The sequence below is a fragment of the Hipposideros armiger genome, unplaced genomic scaffold (assembly GCF_001890085.2).
Source record: "Hipposideros armiger isolate ML-2016 unplaced genomic scaffold, ASM189008v1 scaffold_333, whole genome shotgun sequence".
Taxonomy (NCBI): Eukaryota; Metazoa; Chordata; class Mammalia; order Chiroptera; family Hipposideridae; genus Hipposideros; species Hipposideros armiger.
In genome coordinates, this window is record NW_017731683.1 from 1,673,008 (window position 1) to 1,692,940 (window position 19,933).

General features: G+C 38.0%; 1 protein-coding gene across 1 annotated transcript in view; it reads left to right on the forward strand.

The window, feature by feature from the left end:
- Nucleotides 1–19,933, forward strand: part of MGAT4D (MGAT4 family member D) — a 27,773-nt gene continuing 7,840 nt past the window's right edge. Inside the window, 6 exon segments of the mRNA XM_019661046.1 lie at nucleotides 1–230; nucleotides 7,349–7,507; nucleotides 9,964–10,101; nucleotides 14,316–14,449; nucleotides 17,470–17,516; nucleotides 18,550–18,663. Coding sequence (XP_019516591.1) covers nucleotides 137–230; nucleotides 7,349–7,507; nucleotides 9,964–10,101; nucleotides 14,316–14,449; nucleotides 17,470–17,516; nucleotides 18,550–18,663 — 686 coding nt within the window. The 5' untranslated portion in view covers nucleotides 1–136.

Sequence of the window (19,933 nt, forward strand, 5' to 3'; positions counted from 1 at the left end):
GGGGTCCCAGCGCCACTGAGCGGAGGGTGAGCGGGCGCGCGTCCAGGGGCACAGGCGCGGTGTGTGCGCATCCTCGGCGTGGGCGCTGCTGGTCGCCTCCACCCGCCGCGCCGCCCGGCTGCCCGCGGCCAGCTCCATGAGGGCCAAGACAGTGAACTTGCTGATCGCGCTCGTCGCCTTCGTGCTCTTCAGCTTCTCCTGCATCTGCATCTCCAGGATGGCTCAAACCAGTAAGCAGCGGGCGGCTGCTTCTGCCAGCTTTCCCGCCTTCCCAGTTTCGGGGCTCCGGGATTGTTGGGGGCCAGACTGGGAGAGAAGGGTGCGACGTGGGAACCTGGTGGGGTCGCCTGCTCTCATATTAGGGGCTTTACAGATGTAGCCCCCCACACCCTTGTCCGGCTGGCGGTTGAGCTGTAACGGGCGCCCTGGGCTACCCTGCGGCCTTGACCCCCGGGTGCGCGCACTAACGCCGGCCTGTGGGGCCTCCCGGCTCTACCTGGCCTCCGAGTGCGCCTTTTCCCTTCAACGGTTCAAGGGTCCCGACCTGAGCCCAGCGCCCCCCACCCCGCTGTTTCCAGAAATGTGAATGTCTGACTCCAAGAACTCTGACACAGCCAACATCTCTCTTTACGTTGTATTATTGAGCCACGCTTCAAGGTTCCCTAAAGTATTTTTTTGCGAAGCTGAGAAGGGATGCGATGATGGAGAGATATAATCGACAATTGAGGGTTCTGGTTTAGCATATGAACTTTCTCAAAATGGACCAAGGCTTTAATTTATTGCTGTCTATAGGGTTGCCAATTTGGCAAATAAAAATAGACGTTGCCCAGTTACATTTGAATTTCAAATGAGCAATGAATAAATTTTTAGTATAGGAATTGTATGGGATATATTTATACTAAAAATTGTTTATCTGTAATTCAAAGGTAAGTAGATTTCCTATATTTTATCTTACAACTCTAGTTCATGGTGTAACATTTTAGCATTCATATAGTTGAATTTTGAATTTAAGACTTAGGATTTCTGTAAATATATTAAGCCAGCTTCCAAGATTGCTCTTAGGTTGTTTTATCTTAAATTTTCATTCTTGTTCTTAAACTCATTTATGACTCAGGGTGCATACAAAATAACTTTGGTAGTCATATTGAGGATCAAATTTAGAAGTGGCTTTAGTCCTCTAATGTGTATGACCTCTAATTAATGTTAAAATCATGTTTAGTCCTGTAATTAATACTAAATTTTGTCACGTACACACAATACCAACACCCCATTTGTTTCAAAGATTTTAAAAAAATGTAATTTTATTTACCTGAGTTATACTACTAATCTTTAATCATTTTATACACTTTCCCTCGTCATTTTCTATAAAGAACATTATCCAAATGTTTTTATTTACTTTAGAACAATAAACAGTGAGCACTGAGCATTTAAAGCAGTCTTTCCATTTTCTACGTATGTATATCTGTGAAACCTACATATTTCTAAAATAATTAGAAAAATCAATCCTGGTACTTAATGAGATATTCTCACATCAAAAAAAAGAAGACAGAGACTTCATTTAGTTCTGGAGGTAGTGATTTTTATAAAACACCAAAGATAGCTGTAATATTTTAAAAGTTTGATCTATAGTTTTAATTGTTATCAATGAAAATTCGAGAATATTTTTTAGAAAGAGAGACACCAGCTAGTGCTTTATTATTTCTCCTTTAAAAAATTAATTTTATGTGTAGATAACCTTTTTGTTTCTTTCTATAAGCTCATAGTATTACTAATCATTAATTTATTCAAATATGTAAGATTCATGAGAAGGGGAATTGTTTTTCCTGTTTTTGCCTATTTGGTTCACTCCTCTGTCCCCAGCATCTGGAAAAATGTCTGGCATATAATAGATAGGCTAAATATTTGTTGAATGAATGGGTGAATGAATGTATGAACAAATGAATTTAATAAATACCTATCTATTCATGTTGTAGAAACTAGGTGAAAATAATTTTAAAAAGCCGTCACTTTCATGGAGCTTACATTCTGGTTAGGGGAAATTAACAACAAATATGAATGGTATAATTGCTGTATGATGTCAGGTGTTGGCAGGGGCAGGGAAGAGAAAGTACTATTTTAGATTGGGTTGTCAGAGAAGGATTCTCTGAGAAAGTCATATTTGAGCAGATTCCTGAGTGAAGTAAGGAAGCATTTTGTGTGAGGAAGCATCTCGGGGGGGAAGAGTTTTCCTGGTGATGAGAAAAGCACGTAGAAAGGCTCTGTGGTAGAATCAGCTTGATGTATTTAAGGAATAGCCAGGGGGCCAAAGATAGAAAATTAGGGGAGTTGTAAAGGGATGAGGTCATGGAGACAACAGTAAGAACTATGATTTCTACTCTGAGTAAGATAGGAAGTCATCTGCATGAAAAGATGCTCAGCATCACTAGTCATCAGGGAAATGCAAATCAAAACCACAATGAGGTTATCACCTCACCTGATAGATGGCTATTATCCAAAAGACCAGACCCTTATGCACTGTTGGGAATGTAAATCGGCACAGCCACTATGAAAAACAGTATGGAAGTTCCTTGCAAACTTAAAAATAGAACTACCATATGCTCCAGCAATTCCACTTCTAGGGATTTATCCGAAGGAAACAAACACACTGTTCATTTGAGCCACAGCAAACTCATGCATCTTCGTACTCCTGGCTGCATGCCTGCAGGCTACCGTGAAGACTTTCTTTTAGCTTAGCAATTTTTCTCCCTCTCTCCTGCCCTTTCATCTGGCTGCATGAGACACTTTGTAGGTCCAGCACTTCAGCAATTTTCAGGGCAGACATGCTCCGCACCACTGGAAATAGGGCTCCTTCACTCACTTTATGAGTGATTTTTTTTTTTTGGTTTTTCTTTCCTTGGTGGAAGGAATCCCCAAGGTATAGGACCTTGCAGGAATATGCTTCGACTATACCATGGAGCACAACCAGTAAGGAGAGCAGCTCCCAGGCGTAGCTCTCCGTCAGCAGAGTCCAGGAACCAAGGGCTATTGGACTGTTTATCATCCCTGCCTCCCTTTGCTAGTGTCACTTTGAGGATAATTCCATTTTGACAATTCCATTCTACTTAGTTGTTGAAATATATGTTCCTTTCTCCCATCCTTTGCAGCCTGATTGTCAGTTAATTTAGATCAGGAACCTGACTTGATCCATGTTTGTTTACCTGTCACGTAGTAAAGTGAGCAAGCGGCACGTGGTGAGTATTAAACAGGAGAAAGAATGACTGTTTCAGCATGCTTCTCCTCACTGGAGGTGTGTCGTGAATGAAATAAGGTGGAAAACTAAGGACATGGGACCTTGTACACTAAGGAAGTTGTTTGGACTTTATTCAGTAAGCGTTCAGGAAACCTTGTACAGCTTTTGAGCAGCTTCCAGAAGATTGCTGGTGAGACACCAGTTAAGAAGCAGTTATAATAATAATGCAGCTAGGGGCGGTGAAGGCCTGAACCCTCTGTTAAAGTCAGTGACAAGAAAGATAAGCAAGAACTGACTCTGGGTGGTGAACACACAATGGGATATATAGATGACATGTGACAGCGTTGTACACTTGAAAGCGATATAATTTTACTAGCCCATGTCAGCCCAATAAATTTAATAAAAATTAAAAATAAGAAAGATAAAACAATGCAAGAAGCCTATAAGGGGCTCCTCAAATTTTAACTTGCATACCAATCATCTGGGACGCTTATTAAAATGCAGATTCTGACTCAGTAAGTGAGGGGGGAAGTGGGGGGAAGCCCTGACATACTGCATTTCTAACAAGCTCACATCACAGCTGGTGTCACAGACCTGCACTGTCCACTGTCCAGTATGGTAGCCCCTAGTCAGGTGGCTCTGAGCACTTGAAATGTAGTTAGTCCAACAAAGGAACCAAAGTTTTAATTTAATTTTAAGTAATCTATAATTTGCATTTAAAACCAGAGGCAGTGTAAAATATTTCTCAATTAAGCAAAATTTTATTGTTTTGGTAAGACTACATTTCACTGCAACCTTTAAACTTTAGCATCTGAATTAAGATGTACTGTTCAATGTAAAATACACACAGAATTTAGAATACTTAGTACAAAAAAAAGGAGTGTAAAGTATTCCATTAATTACTTTTCATGTTGATTACATGTTGTAAAAAATGTTCTAGATTTATTTGGATTAAATACGAGTATATTATTTACCATCACGCTCGCTTGTTTCCTTTTACCTTTTTGAATGTGGCTACTAGAAAATTTACATTTACAAATGTGGATTGCATTTCATTTCTCCTGGAGGGCAGTACATTGGCCCCTTGCTGTGAGGAGCAAAGGTCAGTGGTACTCAGGACCCCACCTGGTTCCTTGTTTGTGGGTGGAAGTCACATCGGCCCCTTGCACACATGGACTGATGTTTGTTTTCACAATTTCACCACAATTGACTCAAAACATCAAATTATTGTTTATTTCAAACCTTTGCAAAATAATTGTATAACATTTCATCCTCACAGAATACCTGAGTGAATATGCAAGTAATATAAATATTTTAAGTAAATATCGATGAATGGAATTTATCAAGTAAGACTATACATGAATCAGATCTGAGACTCGAGATCAAATCCTTTACCATATCTGTACTGTTGTTTCTGCAAATACGACTTCCTCCAGAGAAAATGCTTTCTTTTCATGTTTGCCAAATTGATCCCTCAAGGACTGACTTACATTGTGGAAGCCCAGATATGTTGCATCACCCATGATATATCAACTGCAAACACACAATCCATTTTGCAAAGAGTATTACCCGGGGAATCCCAGTAACATCGGGTTATACCTGTTAAACCACACCCCTGTGTAAAATTTGTGAGCATCCTCAAGGAGTTTTCACTACATGGATGTTCAAGATTTGTCTGGGATAGTTGCAGTTCTTTTGATTAAGCATGATTCAGTTTTAGAATCACTCAAATCAGTTTCTATGCTGACAAGTCCATTCATTCGATAATGGCGCCCTGATGGCTTTCAATGACTGAACCCTCTGCCCTGGGCTGAGGCTAGTGTGAGCCATGGCAGGGGTGAAACAAACAGCCCCAGATCAGACTGGAACAGGCTATAATAGTTGCACACATTTTTAAAGAAGCTTCACAGAAATTCCATGTGGTGGGCTATTTCAGGTTATGTCTCCACCCGCATCCCTTTTATTCAAATTCACGGCCATTAGAGGTGTTTTAGAAGAAAGGTTTAAGAAAGGCTGGTTGGTCTATAGGAAAAGGTTCAAGCTCCTTATCATAGCTTACCAAAAGGCGGGCTTAACCAGGTCCCTCTTTGAACCTCACTATGGATTTTCCCCATGTTGCCCTGAAATAATGAGCAGTTTCTAGGCCTCGAGAGCCCATATGTCAAGCGCCTCTGTCTTTCCCACACTGTGTCCCACCTAGAAGGCCTTTCCTTGCTTCCCTTGACAGTCCAATAACTTGCACTCCTTCACGAGTACACTTAGGCAGCGCATCTCCCAGCATCCTCCTCTGGGTTCCTCTCTTCTCCCCTCCCAAGCTGTTTAGATTCTGTCCTCTGTGGATACTATTATCATTACATGCTGGGGGTGAAAACGGGTTCTACTGTGCCGTATTTCCTTCACTGGATATCTCATTCACTGTCCTAGAAAGGGCATTTTAAAGTGAACACTGGGACTTTCTCCCAGGAGCTCAATACCTCTCGAGAAGACGGAGAGATTCATCCAAATGGTGAGATTGCTGGACCTGACTCTTACAGGCCACATTGCCAAGGAGGCAGAATCACTTCCTTGAAAAGTCAATTTGGGCCATCTCTGGCTCTTTCTCTTGTAATACTGATCTTATGTACTCTCTGAAAGAAGAGCCAGTTAGCTCCTTTTTTACCTTTTCTTCCAAAGTAGTAAGCACATGTGGCAAGTCATACCCTTTGTGGGTGTGGCCCCAGGGTTGTCCAGTTCCTCTTTCAAAAATGGGTGGGGCAGTAGGACATCTCTGTGCACTCTGCAATATACCCATTGTCAGAAAGCACCAAATAAAACCGATAGCCCGTTTGGGGCTGGTGTTATCTATGTATGGGCTTAATTAATTAAAAGCCAAGGAAAAGGGAAACTATAACATCAGAAATATCACGTAGATTTAAATGATCAGTTAAGTTAGTTATACCGATTAGCCTGTAAACTTCCCAGAGGCAAAAACTGACCATATCTTTTTTATTTTTCTATTTCCATTGACCTAGAGTACTTGACAAATAAAAGCTGTTTACCTTTTTATTTGCTAGTTGTTTTTCTGATTATAGAAGCAATGCAATGTGATTTTAGAAACAAAACAAAAAACTAAAAACTAGGAACTAAGAAGTGATCCAATAAACCAAAGATTATACATTAACAAAATATAGACTTGTATACTTACTCTTTTTTACTATATGTGTATGCAAAAAGGAAATTATTTTATACATAATTTTGGTTTTTTTTAAAAATTGCTTTCACGGCTGGCCAAGTGGCTCAGTTGGTTAAGAGCTTGCTCAAAAGTGCGAGCTCTGAGCAACAGGGTCGCCGGTTCGATTTCTGGCCTCAGCTGAGCTGCTGCTGAGCTGCCAACAGGTGGCAGGATGGCTCAGCTAAAAAACAAAACAAAACAAAACAAAAACTGCTTTCACAACATTAAATATTCTTTTACAAGATGATTTTCATAGCTGCTTAGTATTCCATTGACAAATGAATAAAGAGTAGTCCACTGATAAATAATATGTTTTTATGTGCTTTGCCATTTGGTTTGCATGTGTTATTGAATTACATCTTCACAGCAACTCTGCGGCAGGGGTTCTCACAGATCCATTCACATGTGAAGGAACAGAAGCCGACGAAAATTAAACAGCTTGCCTAAGTCACACAGATACTAAGTGGCAAGAGCGGGCTTCAGTTATAGTGATTTAACACCAGAGCGACCAGAACTCTCAGAAGGATATTCTGTAATTTACTTAGCATATTTATTTCCATTGTTGGGCACTTCCATTTTGGCTCAATTGTTTCTCCCTCTAATTTCAAATCTAATACATGCATAAAACAGAAAATTTCAAAAACATAGAATAATACAAAGTAATAAAGCAAAACCCACTGATAATCCCGCCTTCCAGATATTACTATTTTTAACATTTTATTCTTTTTTCCAGTCTTTGGTATATATTTCAATCACTACATATACCATATGTAAGTAGCACTGTATATCCATATCTACACACATATATAGCTATAGTGAAGCATATATTTTACATTTTTGTTATCATAGAAGATTGTATAATACCATTGCTACATGTATAAACCTATACATATATGTTTCCTTTGCAGGTAATCAATTAATCAATTGTAGAAACCATTTTTTGGAGTTTAAGGAAAATATTGTACGTTTAAAACACAAAAGTGAAAGAAATCGCCAAGAGCTGATGAAAGCCTTGAACAGAATGAAGCATGATATTAGACAGAGAGAAAATCTATCAGTAAACTTAGGTTTGTGTTGCTTTTGTTTTTGTGTATGGTGGTTTATTTGTTTTATGTTTGGGAAGTTAGATTTTATGCTTTCTGATTTTAGGGAATTTCTCCCCAGTAAATATAACTAAGTTAACAGTTGTTCTTTTATTGCAAGACATGGAAAAATCAGCTAAGAGATATGCACTTAATCTCTCCTCTACCTGAAAAATGGCCTTCCTGTATTTTCTCTCTGTAAACTGCACCACTCTCCACGATCCATCCAGTAGAGACAGCCAGGAAGCTGAGCATCATCTCTGACTCCCATCTTTCCCTCCTGCATACTTCCCTGTCAATCAATAAGCAATCCGGGTGATTCATAATCCTATATTTCTCACAAAGCTTCCATAGTTTCCCATCACCATCTCTACTGCCCTAGTCAGGCCACTTTCATGCGTCGTCTGACTTGACCCCTAACATACTCCTATTTTCTCTCTTTCTTTCCAGTCTTCACCCATCCATCCTCACTGTAGCCAAAGTGAGGGTGACACTGTCTTGTTATCAACCTTTAGTAACTCCCCTTTTCTCCAGGATCAAAAGTCCTGCCATGTGCTTCCTGCTTTGTAGTCAAACACTACCCCCACTCTTAACCCTTGGTAGCCACTGATCAGCTCTCTGTTCCTATAGTTTTCCACTGTCCCAAATGCCACACAAATGAAATCATACAGTATGTAACCCTGTGAAACTGGCTTCTTTCTTCACACAGCACAGATTCATCTGCGTGATTATGTGGCCAATTTTCTGTTGCCTTTTTATTGCTGAGTAGCATTCCATTGTATGGATGTACAATGGATAGTTTGTTTCACCAACTGAGGGACATTTGGGTTGTTTCCAGGTTTTTGTTTTTGTTTTTTTTTGATGATCACAAATACCTGTTGTTATAAGCACTCGCATACAGGTTTTTCATTTGAAGAGAATTTTCACTTCTTTAGGATAAATTCCTAGGATTGATGGGCATATGGTAAGTGTATGTTTTACTCTATAGGAAACAACCAAACTGTTTTCCAGAATGGCTGTACCATTTTGCATTCCCTGCAGCAATTGTATGAGAGTTAGAGTCACTGCCATTTATTACAGCCATTCTAAATGCCATGGTATTGCATAGTTTTAAGTCGCTTTTCTCTAGTGTAATGGTGTTGAATATTTTTATGTGCTTATTAGCCATCCCTATATCTCCTTTGTGAAAGTCTGTTTCAATCTTTTGCACATTTTTTTAATTGGGTGGTTTGTTTTCTTGTTGAGTTTTGAGAGTTCTGTATATATCCTGGATACATGGCAGATGGATATGTGATTTGGAAATATTTGCTCCCAGCCTGTGGCTTGCCTTTTCATTCTCCTTATGGTATCCTTCCGAAAGCAAACATTTTTAATTTTGGTGAAGTCCAATTTATCGATTTTCCTTTTTATGTATTATGCTTTTGATGTTGTATCTAAGAACCCTTAGCTCAGAGTCATGAGGATTTTCTTTTATGTGTGATTTTTAAAAAAAATTTATAGTTTTAGGTTTTACATTTTAGGTCTATGAAGCTTTTGAGATGATTTTTATAAATGGTGTGAAGTATAAGTCAAGTATAAGTCATCTTTTTCCTGTGGATGTACAAGTATTCTAGCACCATTTGTCACAAAGGCTGTCCTTTCTGCATTAAACTGCCTTTGCACCCTTTTGAAAAGTCAATTGACCATATTTGTGTGGATCTACTTCTGGATTCTCTGTTCTGTTCCATTGGTCTATATATCTATTTTTTTCTGTGATACCACACTGCCTCGGTGACTGTATTATGTATTACAAGTTAAAATTGGGTAGTGTGAGTCCTCCACCTTGGTTCTTCTTTTTCAAAATTGTAGAGGCAAACTCAAATGAATGGTGCAAATGGAGTCATTACATACTGAGGGAGCTACAAATTAAAATTATAAGGATACAAACTTTAGTGATGTCATATTAATTCAAGTAGCAAATCAGATCAGTTATATCATGTTTCAGTTATACTTCCTTCAATTGAAACTGACAGTTTTATTACCTTATGGTTGTATAGCTCATAGTGCTAGACTTAAATACAGGAAGTCCTCACTTAACATCATTGATAGGTTCTGCAACTCTAAGTAAAATGTTACATAAGAAGAACAATTCTACCATGTGCTAGTTGATATAAACAAGAGTTAAGTTTCTACAGCATATCATCAACATTAACGAAAGGATGTTGAATGAAATCACATTATTCGAGGACCACTGTATTACTTTTTAAATAAATATGAATCAATAATCTTTGAGTTACATTTTATAGCCTTATGATTACATTTAATAGTATTACTCTTATATATAAATACTAAATTAATCTGCGGATTGATGTATTAGCCTCATTTAAAAAAAAATTGTACCAGAGAGAGAAAAATCCCTATAGTCATGAACTCAGAAACCTTATTTTTTTTGTGTCTGTCAGTTGAGAAGAAAGTGAATACATTGGATAAGAATGAAGCAGTATCTAATACATTTGAAGTCTTAAAGTTCTTTTTCCCTCATCTAAGGAAAGTAGGCAGAATTTATCCTGATGTAATCATCGGCAAAGAGAAAACAGGAGGTAAGAAAATTAGAATTGGAAAATCAAATACAGATATTTTGATCTTCGGGACATACTCTTAAGTTTTAAAATGTAATCCATTAAAATGATACTCAGTTTGATATTTAGACCACCAGCCTATCTGGTATTTATTTGGCTTACCGGAAATCAGTATATGGTCTGTGAGAAAAAATAGTTCAGTAAATATTTGGAGACTTGAATTCAAATTCAATTTTAAGAGATGCTTTTAAAATAAGTCAAATGTATGTTAAGCATCTGCTAAGTACTTGGTAGCTATTTTCTCCATTGGTTTTGATAAATCTATTCTCATCTGGTTATCTTCCTATTTCCCCATCTTTCAGAGACCAAGGTCAGCAAAAGGTTTACAGAAGAACTGACATTTGAGTTAAGACTTGAAGAATGAGTTTGAGCTCACCAGGTATAGAAGAAAGGAAAAGCATTTGAGTTAGAAGCAGGGACGTTAGGCCATCTCTCAGAAGGTTGCCATTCTCTCAAACCACTTCATCCCTCTCTGGGCCAGGGGTCAGCGAGCTGCAGCCCAAGGCTGAATCTGCCTGTTTTTAATTACAGTTTTGTTGCTCATCCTTATTTACTGTCTGTGGCTGCTGTCACACTTCAACACAGAGTTGGGCAGTTGTGACAGAGACAGTGTGTCCTGAGAGCCAAAAATGTTTACTGTCCGTTTATAGAAAAAGGTTGCCAACCTCTGCTCTAGGCAGTTCCTTGGGAATCAGGGGCGGTGGTCATGCCCCTGACAAGCCTGTTGTGTTGGGATGGGGGTGCCAGAACATACTAACATCAGCTAAGCCCTCACCATGTTCCATATACTGAGTTATATGTTTGCTTTCATGATCTCATGTACCCCTCACAAGCCAGGGCATCAGGGCCTATGACTGTCTCTATTTTACACCTGAGAAAATGGGGGTTTAGAAAGATTAAGGAACTATTGGAGATCACACTTGTAAAAGTCTTTAACTGCATCAGATTCCCTCTTTGGAGTATTTTGATTGTGGCGTATGAATATACACATACACATGCATACACATCAGTGTGAATGTGCAAGAAAGTGGAAGCTAGACAAAGCCAGAGTCTGCAGGAGGATGAGCTGAAAGACACAGAAAAAAAACCCCTGATACATAGCAACCAGAAAATGTTAGATACCAAGAGTAAGCACAGCTTTGGATAAACATGAACAAAGATAAGCAGAAGCCCATGCTATAGGATGAAAGGAAGGAGGGGGAGAGATGTTGGTAATAGAGGCCTTGAGATAACGCAGTTATCAGAGCTGTGTTACACCCTGAATAATCTTCCAATTCTGCAGCTATTTCCAGATTTCCAACCACACTGTATTACACATTGATCCTCTGGTGGCTTTTCTTAGCTTCTTGGAAGGATCACCTTGCATATAAACCATCACTACCAGACGTGATTTAAAGGGAGATTTTGTTTCTGGTAACAAAAAGATCCTAATACAGAAAACGTTTGTAAAAATACTCATGCCTGTAGGTAGTATAGCCTACTGGGGAATCCATCATCAGCCTCCTGTATTCCATATTGTGATTACATCTTAAATAATTTCTGCTCTCTACAGCCTCTCCGTAACTATTTTTTATTGAGCCCCTCATTTCTTGTGTGGTCTATTGAAATAGACTTGTAATTTTTCTATGGCTTTAGTTTTACTAAAGTCAGTTCATTCTTCACACTTTCCTCAGCGATACCTACTAGAATGCATAACTCATCCTGCTCAGCTCCTGCTTGGAGTCCTTCAGTAGGTCCTTAGTGCAAATAGGATGAAGTTGGCTCCTTGATAAGGTATATGCACAATAGGCTATAGCTTTCAAAACTCCATTTCTGCCCCTTCCCACCATCCTAGCAATCCCAACTACTTCTGGTCCCACCAAAAGGAAAAGTAATCAGCACATGCTGGTCACTGCTTGTAAGGAACACACCACTTCCTGTCAGCCCACAACTAGCTTGGCATGTAAGTCCCTCATCCAATATGACTTTGCAGCTTAACTAACAACTTCTTTGTGATGTCTTCCCTGTCCCCTGATTTAACAAGCTTCTACCCTGGGCTAGGCCCCGGGGATACAGTGAACAAGCCAGGGCCTCATCCTCACAGAGACAAATGAGAAAGCAATTGCAATATGAAGTGAACAGTGCTTTGATAAGGGAAACACAGAGGGGACAAGTAATATATACTCAGGGAATTAGGGAAAACTTTCTGGAGGAAGTGACATCTAAAAGTCATGACAGGTAAAAAGAATTGGGAATAGGCTGCATAGGAAAAAGGTAGGTGGTGGATGGATAGTGGAAAAGTAGAGGGTGATCGTCCAGATAGAGGAAAAGAAATACGAAAGGCCTAATGGCAAGAGGCCTGGAGAAGAAGTGTGGCTTGGGTGCATAGTAGGCGCTGGCAGCTATTGCCAATAAGACATGGGGCAGAGGCCACGTGATAAAGAGGATTGGCCATTTATTTATTCACCCCAAATTTATTGGCATTGCTGTGTGCCAGTCATTATATCGTGCTGGACTTATAATGGTGAGCGAGCAAGAAGCAGTGTCTGCCCTCACCAAGCTTGTATTCTAGTTCGGAAAACAAATGGGTAACAACAAAAAGGGAGATAAGTACTGCGATACGAGGTAAGAGTACATAGCTGTGCACTCAGCCTAACTTGGAAAGAATGAGTAGAAGGAACCAGGAATACAGTGTTGTTTTAGGCAACAAGGAATGGCACGTTCAAGGCCTGCAGATGGGAGAGTGCTATTTTGGTCAAGGCTTTGAGACTGGTTTGGAGAGAGGGTTGTTGAAACAGAAGAGGTAGGTTGGGGCCAGGTCCCTAAGGGCCCTGTAAACTTTTGTAACTGTATTCCTTATTCTAAGACACGGGAAGCCATCGCAGGAATTGCATTCAGGGTGGGTCCTGCAGCTCAAAGCTTGATTCCTGCCTCACCCATCCATAAAAATCACTTCCAGGTGGGTGATGGATTTAGCTATGAAAGGCAAACAATAAACAACAAAGGCAAACAATAAGTCTCCTGACTATCTTTATGACCTGAAGATAAGCAAAGATTTCTCAACAGCAATAAAAAAGCACAAACTATAAAGGAAATGATTGGTAAATGGGGCTCTATTAAGAATTTCTGTTCCTCAAGAGGTAAAACATTGAAATGGGAACCCAGCATGGAAGACGACATTCGTAACATACATAACTGACAGAGGGCTCATATTCAGAATCTATAAAGGGCATCAATAAACACACAAGAAAAATGCAGACAACTCAATAGAGAAATGGGCGAGAGCTTAAACAGGAGTTTCACAAAAGAATATCCAAAGGCCAATAAACATGAAAATATGTTCAAACTCACTACTAACCAGGGAAATACTGATTTTTACTGTTCTCACCGAAGTTCAAGTTTTCTGAAATAAGTGTTTCTCAGTTTGTTGTATCAGGGCCCTGATTGTTTTTGATAATCTTACTACTGCATTTTAGGGAGAGATTTTCTGAGTTCCTCACTTAGCCATTCTGGGAGCTTATCCCCATATTAAAGGTGGGTAAATTGAGGCTGGAGAGGCTGTGTATCTTGCCCAACCTCATAAACCAGGCACTGGTGTGATCAAGATTGACTTTGGGCAGATAGAACCTTATAGAACCTCACTGATAGAACCTTAATGCCTATTTAGGATGACAATGGCGTCTATTCTCCCCGCACTTCAGTCATTATTGGCAGTAAAAATCACTTAGGGACATGGATTCATTCCATCAAATCATTTGGAAATTACTTCACGCATTTTGTTCACAGATGAAAATATTTCATAGTATTTTTTTTGTTTGGGGTTCCAGCATCTCCATAGGAATAGTAGCAAATCAGCCAATATGTGATATTTCATACTCAGTTAGATGAACACTGTAATAAATGAAAAGTAGTTACTTTTCTTTTTCACTACACTGAAATCCTCCCCCATGAGAATATCTTGGTGTCTATTTGATGCACTTCCTAATGATCCACTGCAAGTTGGCACTTCCTCAAGCAGAAAATGAAATGTGTGCTAAAAATTCAGAGCAGTTGCGATTACTTCTGTGATACAGTTTCAAGCACACTTTTTATGACCATACAACTAAACCAAACATAGAAATAAGCATAGATATTAATGCGCAATTATGTGTTTCTCCATGGATTGAAATGGTGGTTCCATGCTCCTTTGTCTGCAGTTTCTCTTGCGCTGGGTATTTCCACTGTTTGGAGAGGAAATCATAGCTACCTGAAGCACACACTGACCTCCCTGGTCTCGAGGATGAGTCTTTCAGAGGAGAAGGACTCTGTAATGATTGTGTCCGTGGCAGACGTACGTATAAACGATAAGTACTCTCCTACTCCCAGCCTGCAGTCTCCAACCACCCTTCCTCCATGGCAATCACTGTATCATTTTGAATTTTTTCTTAAAAAAGTAATTCATAGAAGCCCTTTTGTTGTTGTTTTTTTTGGGATAGCAGACAATGTATTTAATACTTGTTTAACATCACTGAGAAGGAATTAAATATGTCAGTCTAAAAAGTTTATTTAAATATCATGGTTCCATATGGACAAATAAGATTGTACTGTTAAATAGGTTACTGGGAGCCCTGCATACTATATGGTACAGAAATTATATTTACAAACAGAACATTAAAATTAATGCTATAATTATAATAAAATCTGCCCAGCCCAATAAAAGGTTGATATTGAGTCGAGCTAATTTGCGACAACATGGATGGACCTTGAGAAGACCATGTTAAGCAAATAAGTCAGATGGAAAAAGTTGAGAACCTTAGGATTTTAGTCATATGTGGGATATAAAATGGAAAGCAACAAAATGAACAAGACAAACAAACAAAAACTCATAGACACAGACAATAGTATAGTGGTTACCAAGGGAAAGGACGGTGGGGGGAGGTAAAAAACGGTGAAGGGGGTCAAATACATGGTGACAGAGGAGATTTGACTTTGAGTGGTGAACATGCAATGCAATATGCAGATGATGTATTGTAGAATAGCACACTTGAAACCTACATAATTTTATTAACCAGTGTCACCCCAATGAATTTTATAAAATAAATCAAGATAATTTATATTAAGTAGAAATAACAAGTGTTCATTGAGGGACTCCTTCCTGTATCTGAAGGATTATGGACAATTTTTATATACATTATTTATAACCTGTATTACATCCCTGTAAAGTATGTTACACTACCTGATTTTACAGGTGAAGAAATGAGCTTAACAAACTTGCCCAGTAAGTAACTTGCCCAGTGATTCATAGAGCAGATTCAAACCTACCCCTGTCTCACGGCCCCAAAGTTTCTGTTTGGCTCCTACTGCCATGTACAACTATAAAATACTGTATAAATATCAACACTATAAGGCCTTTCGGAGGGGAATTTGGCAACATTTGTCAGATTTAAAATGTGTACGCGTATATCCTTTATCTCAGAAATCTCTGTTCTGGGAAGTTATCCTAAGGAGATAATCAGCAAAGAATTTGAAAACTATAAAAATACGGCAGAATAGCAAGGTAGTTGAAGAACACAGACTCTGGATCTAGATGGCCAAGGTTCAAATGCCAGTTTTTCCACCCCCATGGCTGTGAAATTGAACAAGTTACTTCTCTATGCTTCACTTTTCTTATCTGTAAAATAGTGATGATACTATTATCTTTGTTATAGGGTTGTTTTGGCAATTACATTACCTAATATATTTAAAGTATTTAGAATGATGTGTAGCATATAGTAAATGTTCAATAAGTAATTATTTCAAGGATTTTCAGTGCTATAAAAGCATAATATTTTAAACAACCAAAATATCTATCAGAGACTGATTAAATACTTATGTCTATATTGCAGTGATCTGTAACCACTGAAAGAATGAATATCATATTCACTGACATAAAACATTGTCCATATCATATTGTTCAGTGACAAAAGTTGTAAAGCATGTTTAACATGATATTACCTGTATAAAATATGATAGAAGGAAAGAAGGAAAAAAAAAGGATAGTACAGACAGATGAAACATATAAGGAAGAAAAGAGAATGAGCCTTGGAATGATAGTCTCCAAAATATAAATTTTGGATGTTTAGAGTTAGAGGGACCTTTGTTGTCCTTTTTTTATTCTCTTCTCAATTGTTTGATTTTTCTATAACATGTCTTTGAATGCCAAAAAAAAAAAAACTCTGAAAAAAAAAAAACAGGCAGTAAAAGATCTAATAGGAAAATATAAATAAAAGATTAAACAACCCTTCTTTCCAAATTTGCCTTCTTAATATTGGAAGCATATACATAATCTCCAAAATGTTTTGTCACTTGTTTCTGTTACATATTTCAATCTTTCTTTCTTTATTCTGCTGACAATGCACATCTGCCTAAAATGTTTAGACCAATAATAAAATACTGGGGAACATTTAAAAATGGAATATAGAATGCTTAAGAAGTGTAACTTTACTACTGTGTTGAAAATATATGTTTCAGAGTGTAACAAATAGCTGGCGATTCAATTTATGGCTATCTTAAGACCTGTAAGTACTATTAATAGAGTTATCTGCATCATTACTGATACTTTTAACAAACATGTATATTCAGAGTTGTCTTTCAGAATACTCAGGTTTGACACTAGAGCTGTCATTATTCAAAATATTTTCAGAATTTTATATTTGGAATATTTGTGGGGCCTGAGGCTATATCTTGAAAATACGGTTCTGTAAAAAAAAAAAAAAATCTGAGAGAATAAACCACCAAAGGCTATTTGCAAATGAGTCTGTCATCTAATATAGCAACAGTGTTCAGTGAAGAGTAGGTACACAAAGTTTGTTACTGGAAAGAAATTTGGAAATTAAGCTAAGTAACACTGTCTGGCAAAATGTGGAATAATTTCAAAGTAAGGTTATTGTCATATAATGCTCATAAAGTGAAGATGTTTTCAAAAAGAGAAGTTTTGTGAAATAAGCCATCCATTTTTAGGGCAAAACTACTTTAGATGCATAGTTTTTGTATGCTTCTAACTTTTAAGTGTAAATAATGTTTAGTGATATTTCAAATTGTGAGAAAAGGAGAATGAAATATTTTCAGTCTTCTGGGCAGATCTTTTAGACAGATGGCCAATTTAAATTTTTTTATATTGGGTAGTCAGAAAAGTCATGACGTATTTTTCTATGTTTTTCATTGCAAAAATGCGTCATGACTTTTTCGACAACCCAATAGAAAGTGAAAACAGTGTTAATGATTAAGACCTAATGACATTCCACACATAAACTAGATTTACACATAACAAACATGTATTGGTAAAACTATGAGGCATTTGTAGTTTCCGTAAAATATTTTTCTCATTTTTAGAGTCATGAAGATTATTTAAAGTCTGTTGTTGAAATGATTACAAAAAAGTAAGTACTGTCAGATAAATTTTTAATAGGCTATCCTTTTATTTTTCTATCCTTTATTTCTCTCTGATTATGTTATGAGTGATCATATGCTTTTTTTTTAAACTGAGCCATTCTGCCACCTGTTGGCAGCTCAGCGGCTGTTCAGCTTGGGCCAGGAATCAAACCACTTGCTCAGAGCTCAAACTCTTGAGTGAGCTCTTAACCAACTGAGCCACTCGGCCGGCCCTGATCATATGCTTTTAAATGGATAGCTATGCAGAAAGTCCCTGCAGTGCTCTCTGAGCTGTGATGAAGTCTAGCTTATAATTTTCCCCAATTTTTAAGTTATTTACCTATTAAAATCCATATTTTTCATGTTATTGTTATAATATCTGTTCCTCTGAAATCCATTGCCTCTGTGAGAAGCTCACTAGCTTATTTTAAAAATATTCTTGTGTTCCTTACTGTATGAAGTTACTTTCCTGTTGTGTGTGGAACATATTGATGAACCAATATTTATTGGAAGTTATTTATCAAGCAAGACGTTGTGTAATGGACCCAGCCATCCAAATCTTTGTGTTCAAGTGGGCGATGCAACTGGCAAAACATGAGAACATATAGAGTAGGAAGTATTTCACTTAACTGAAGATTATCAAAAGGGACTTTCTTGAACAAGCAACAACTGAGTTAAGTCTAAAGGTGTTTTTAAGTAGATATTCTTCAGGCAGACAGAAGGAAAAAGGGAGTGCCTGGCAAGGAGAGTTGCTTGAGAAGGCAGAAAGGCCAAAAAAGGGAGCATGCTAAACTTTTGGAAATATAAGTACAACCCAAAATATAGCATTTGTGTATTTTAATTTTTTGATATGTCTGTCTCTAATTTATAAAAGAAATGCTTTGGCTAAAAAGTATTAGTTTTGCGATGTTGATAAGTATCAACCTATGAAATAATTAAAATCAAAACATGATATGGACATGCATAAGGAAATTCTTTTAAGTATGTTATTTTGGTAAATCAAATATTCAATTACAAGCCTCCATGTACTTCTATTTGTAGGTTCAAAAGGCAACTGAATTCTGGATCCTTAGAGGTCATTTCGATACCAGCCTTTTTTTATCCAGACATGTCACATGCCAAGCAATCAACTAAGGACTCACAAAAATTAGAGAGGTATGATATTTAGAAAAGTGTATCCTTAAATAACTAACTTTATTTGATGAAATGTTGGAGTTAGCATCTAATAGATTCTATTTCAAACACAGCCAGCTCCTGTTGGCTTGTAAGAGCTGAGTATGTACATCACATTCCAACTTTGCTCAGTGACATCAATCAGTAGCATGAAATCAGGAGCATTTACACCACAGAAATGGGCCAAAGCTACATCAGAGCTCAACCCCTCTTCTCCACAGACAATTGTTAAGCATTTACCACTGGCACATTCTGAGTATTAAATTCATGTTTACAGACAATAATTAGCAAAAGCATAATGAAGGGAAAAAAGCCTAGGATTATAAATCATTACACCTGGACTCTAGTCCCAGTTTTTCTACTTCCTTATCATCCTAGGCAGGTAATTTAGCTGGGGGTTTTTTGTTTTTGTTTTTTTCTTATCTTCCCCAACTTTCCAGTGTGTATAATAAAATCTACATTACATATTTGGAAAAGTCATTGTGAGAATGAAATATGATAGGATTTATGGAAGAATTTTGAAAAATTAAAGTTCTCCATATATGAAGTATTATTATTGTCTGGTTATAAATGTGGTAGGTGTTACAAGAAATATAATAATTTGGTTCCTCAAAATTTAATAGAGCAAAAGACATGTCAGAATTCAGAAAAGGGTTTTATCCCAGGCAACGTATTAACTCAGTTTTGTTTTAAAATAATAACTGATATGCCTGAATCTGGAAATCTTTTAAGGGTTTTGTTTTGCTTTTCATTAATTACCCATATTATGTCCAGTTTTAGTGTCATAATGCTGGGAGTCACCCTAGATCCTTGTTTTTCCTTCTGCCCTTTATGTCTCTATTATCATTTCTCTTTTTCAACCTCCCCAGATCATCCCTCTCAGCCCCATTTCTCTGCCTTGGACTTGGTTCAGGCCGTCCCAGATCTATTTGCTTTCCTATTTCCTCCACTTCATTCTTCACACTGTAGGCAGAAGAATCCTTTCAGATGAGATCAAATCCAAAGTTTCCCACCTGTCATAAAAGATCCTTCATGACCTGGTCTCTGCCAGCCTTCCTGGTGGCTGTTGACGGTCTCTCCCTTCATCGCTTCTTCCCATCAGCTCTCTCCACCCTAAATCTAAGATGGCTGCTCTTTCACATGGTCCTTCCTTTCCTTCTGGGCCTTTGCAGCACTGTTCCTCTCCACGGGACGCCCTCCCTCCCTCTGCTCCACGCTCCCCGTCTCACTGTAGGTCATCATTGTCAATATC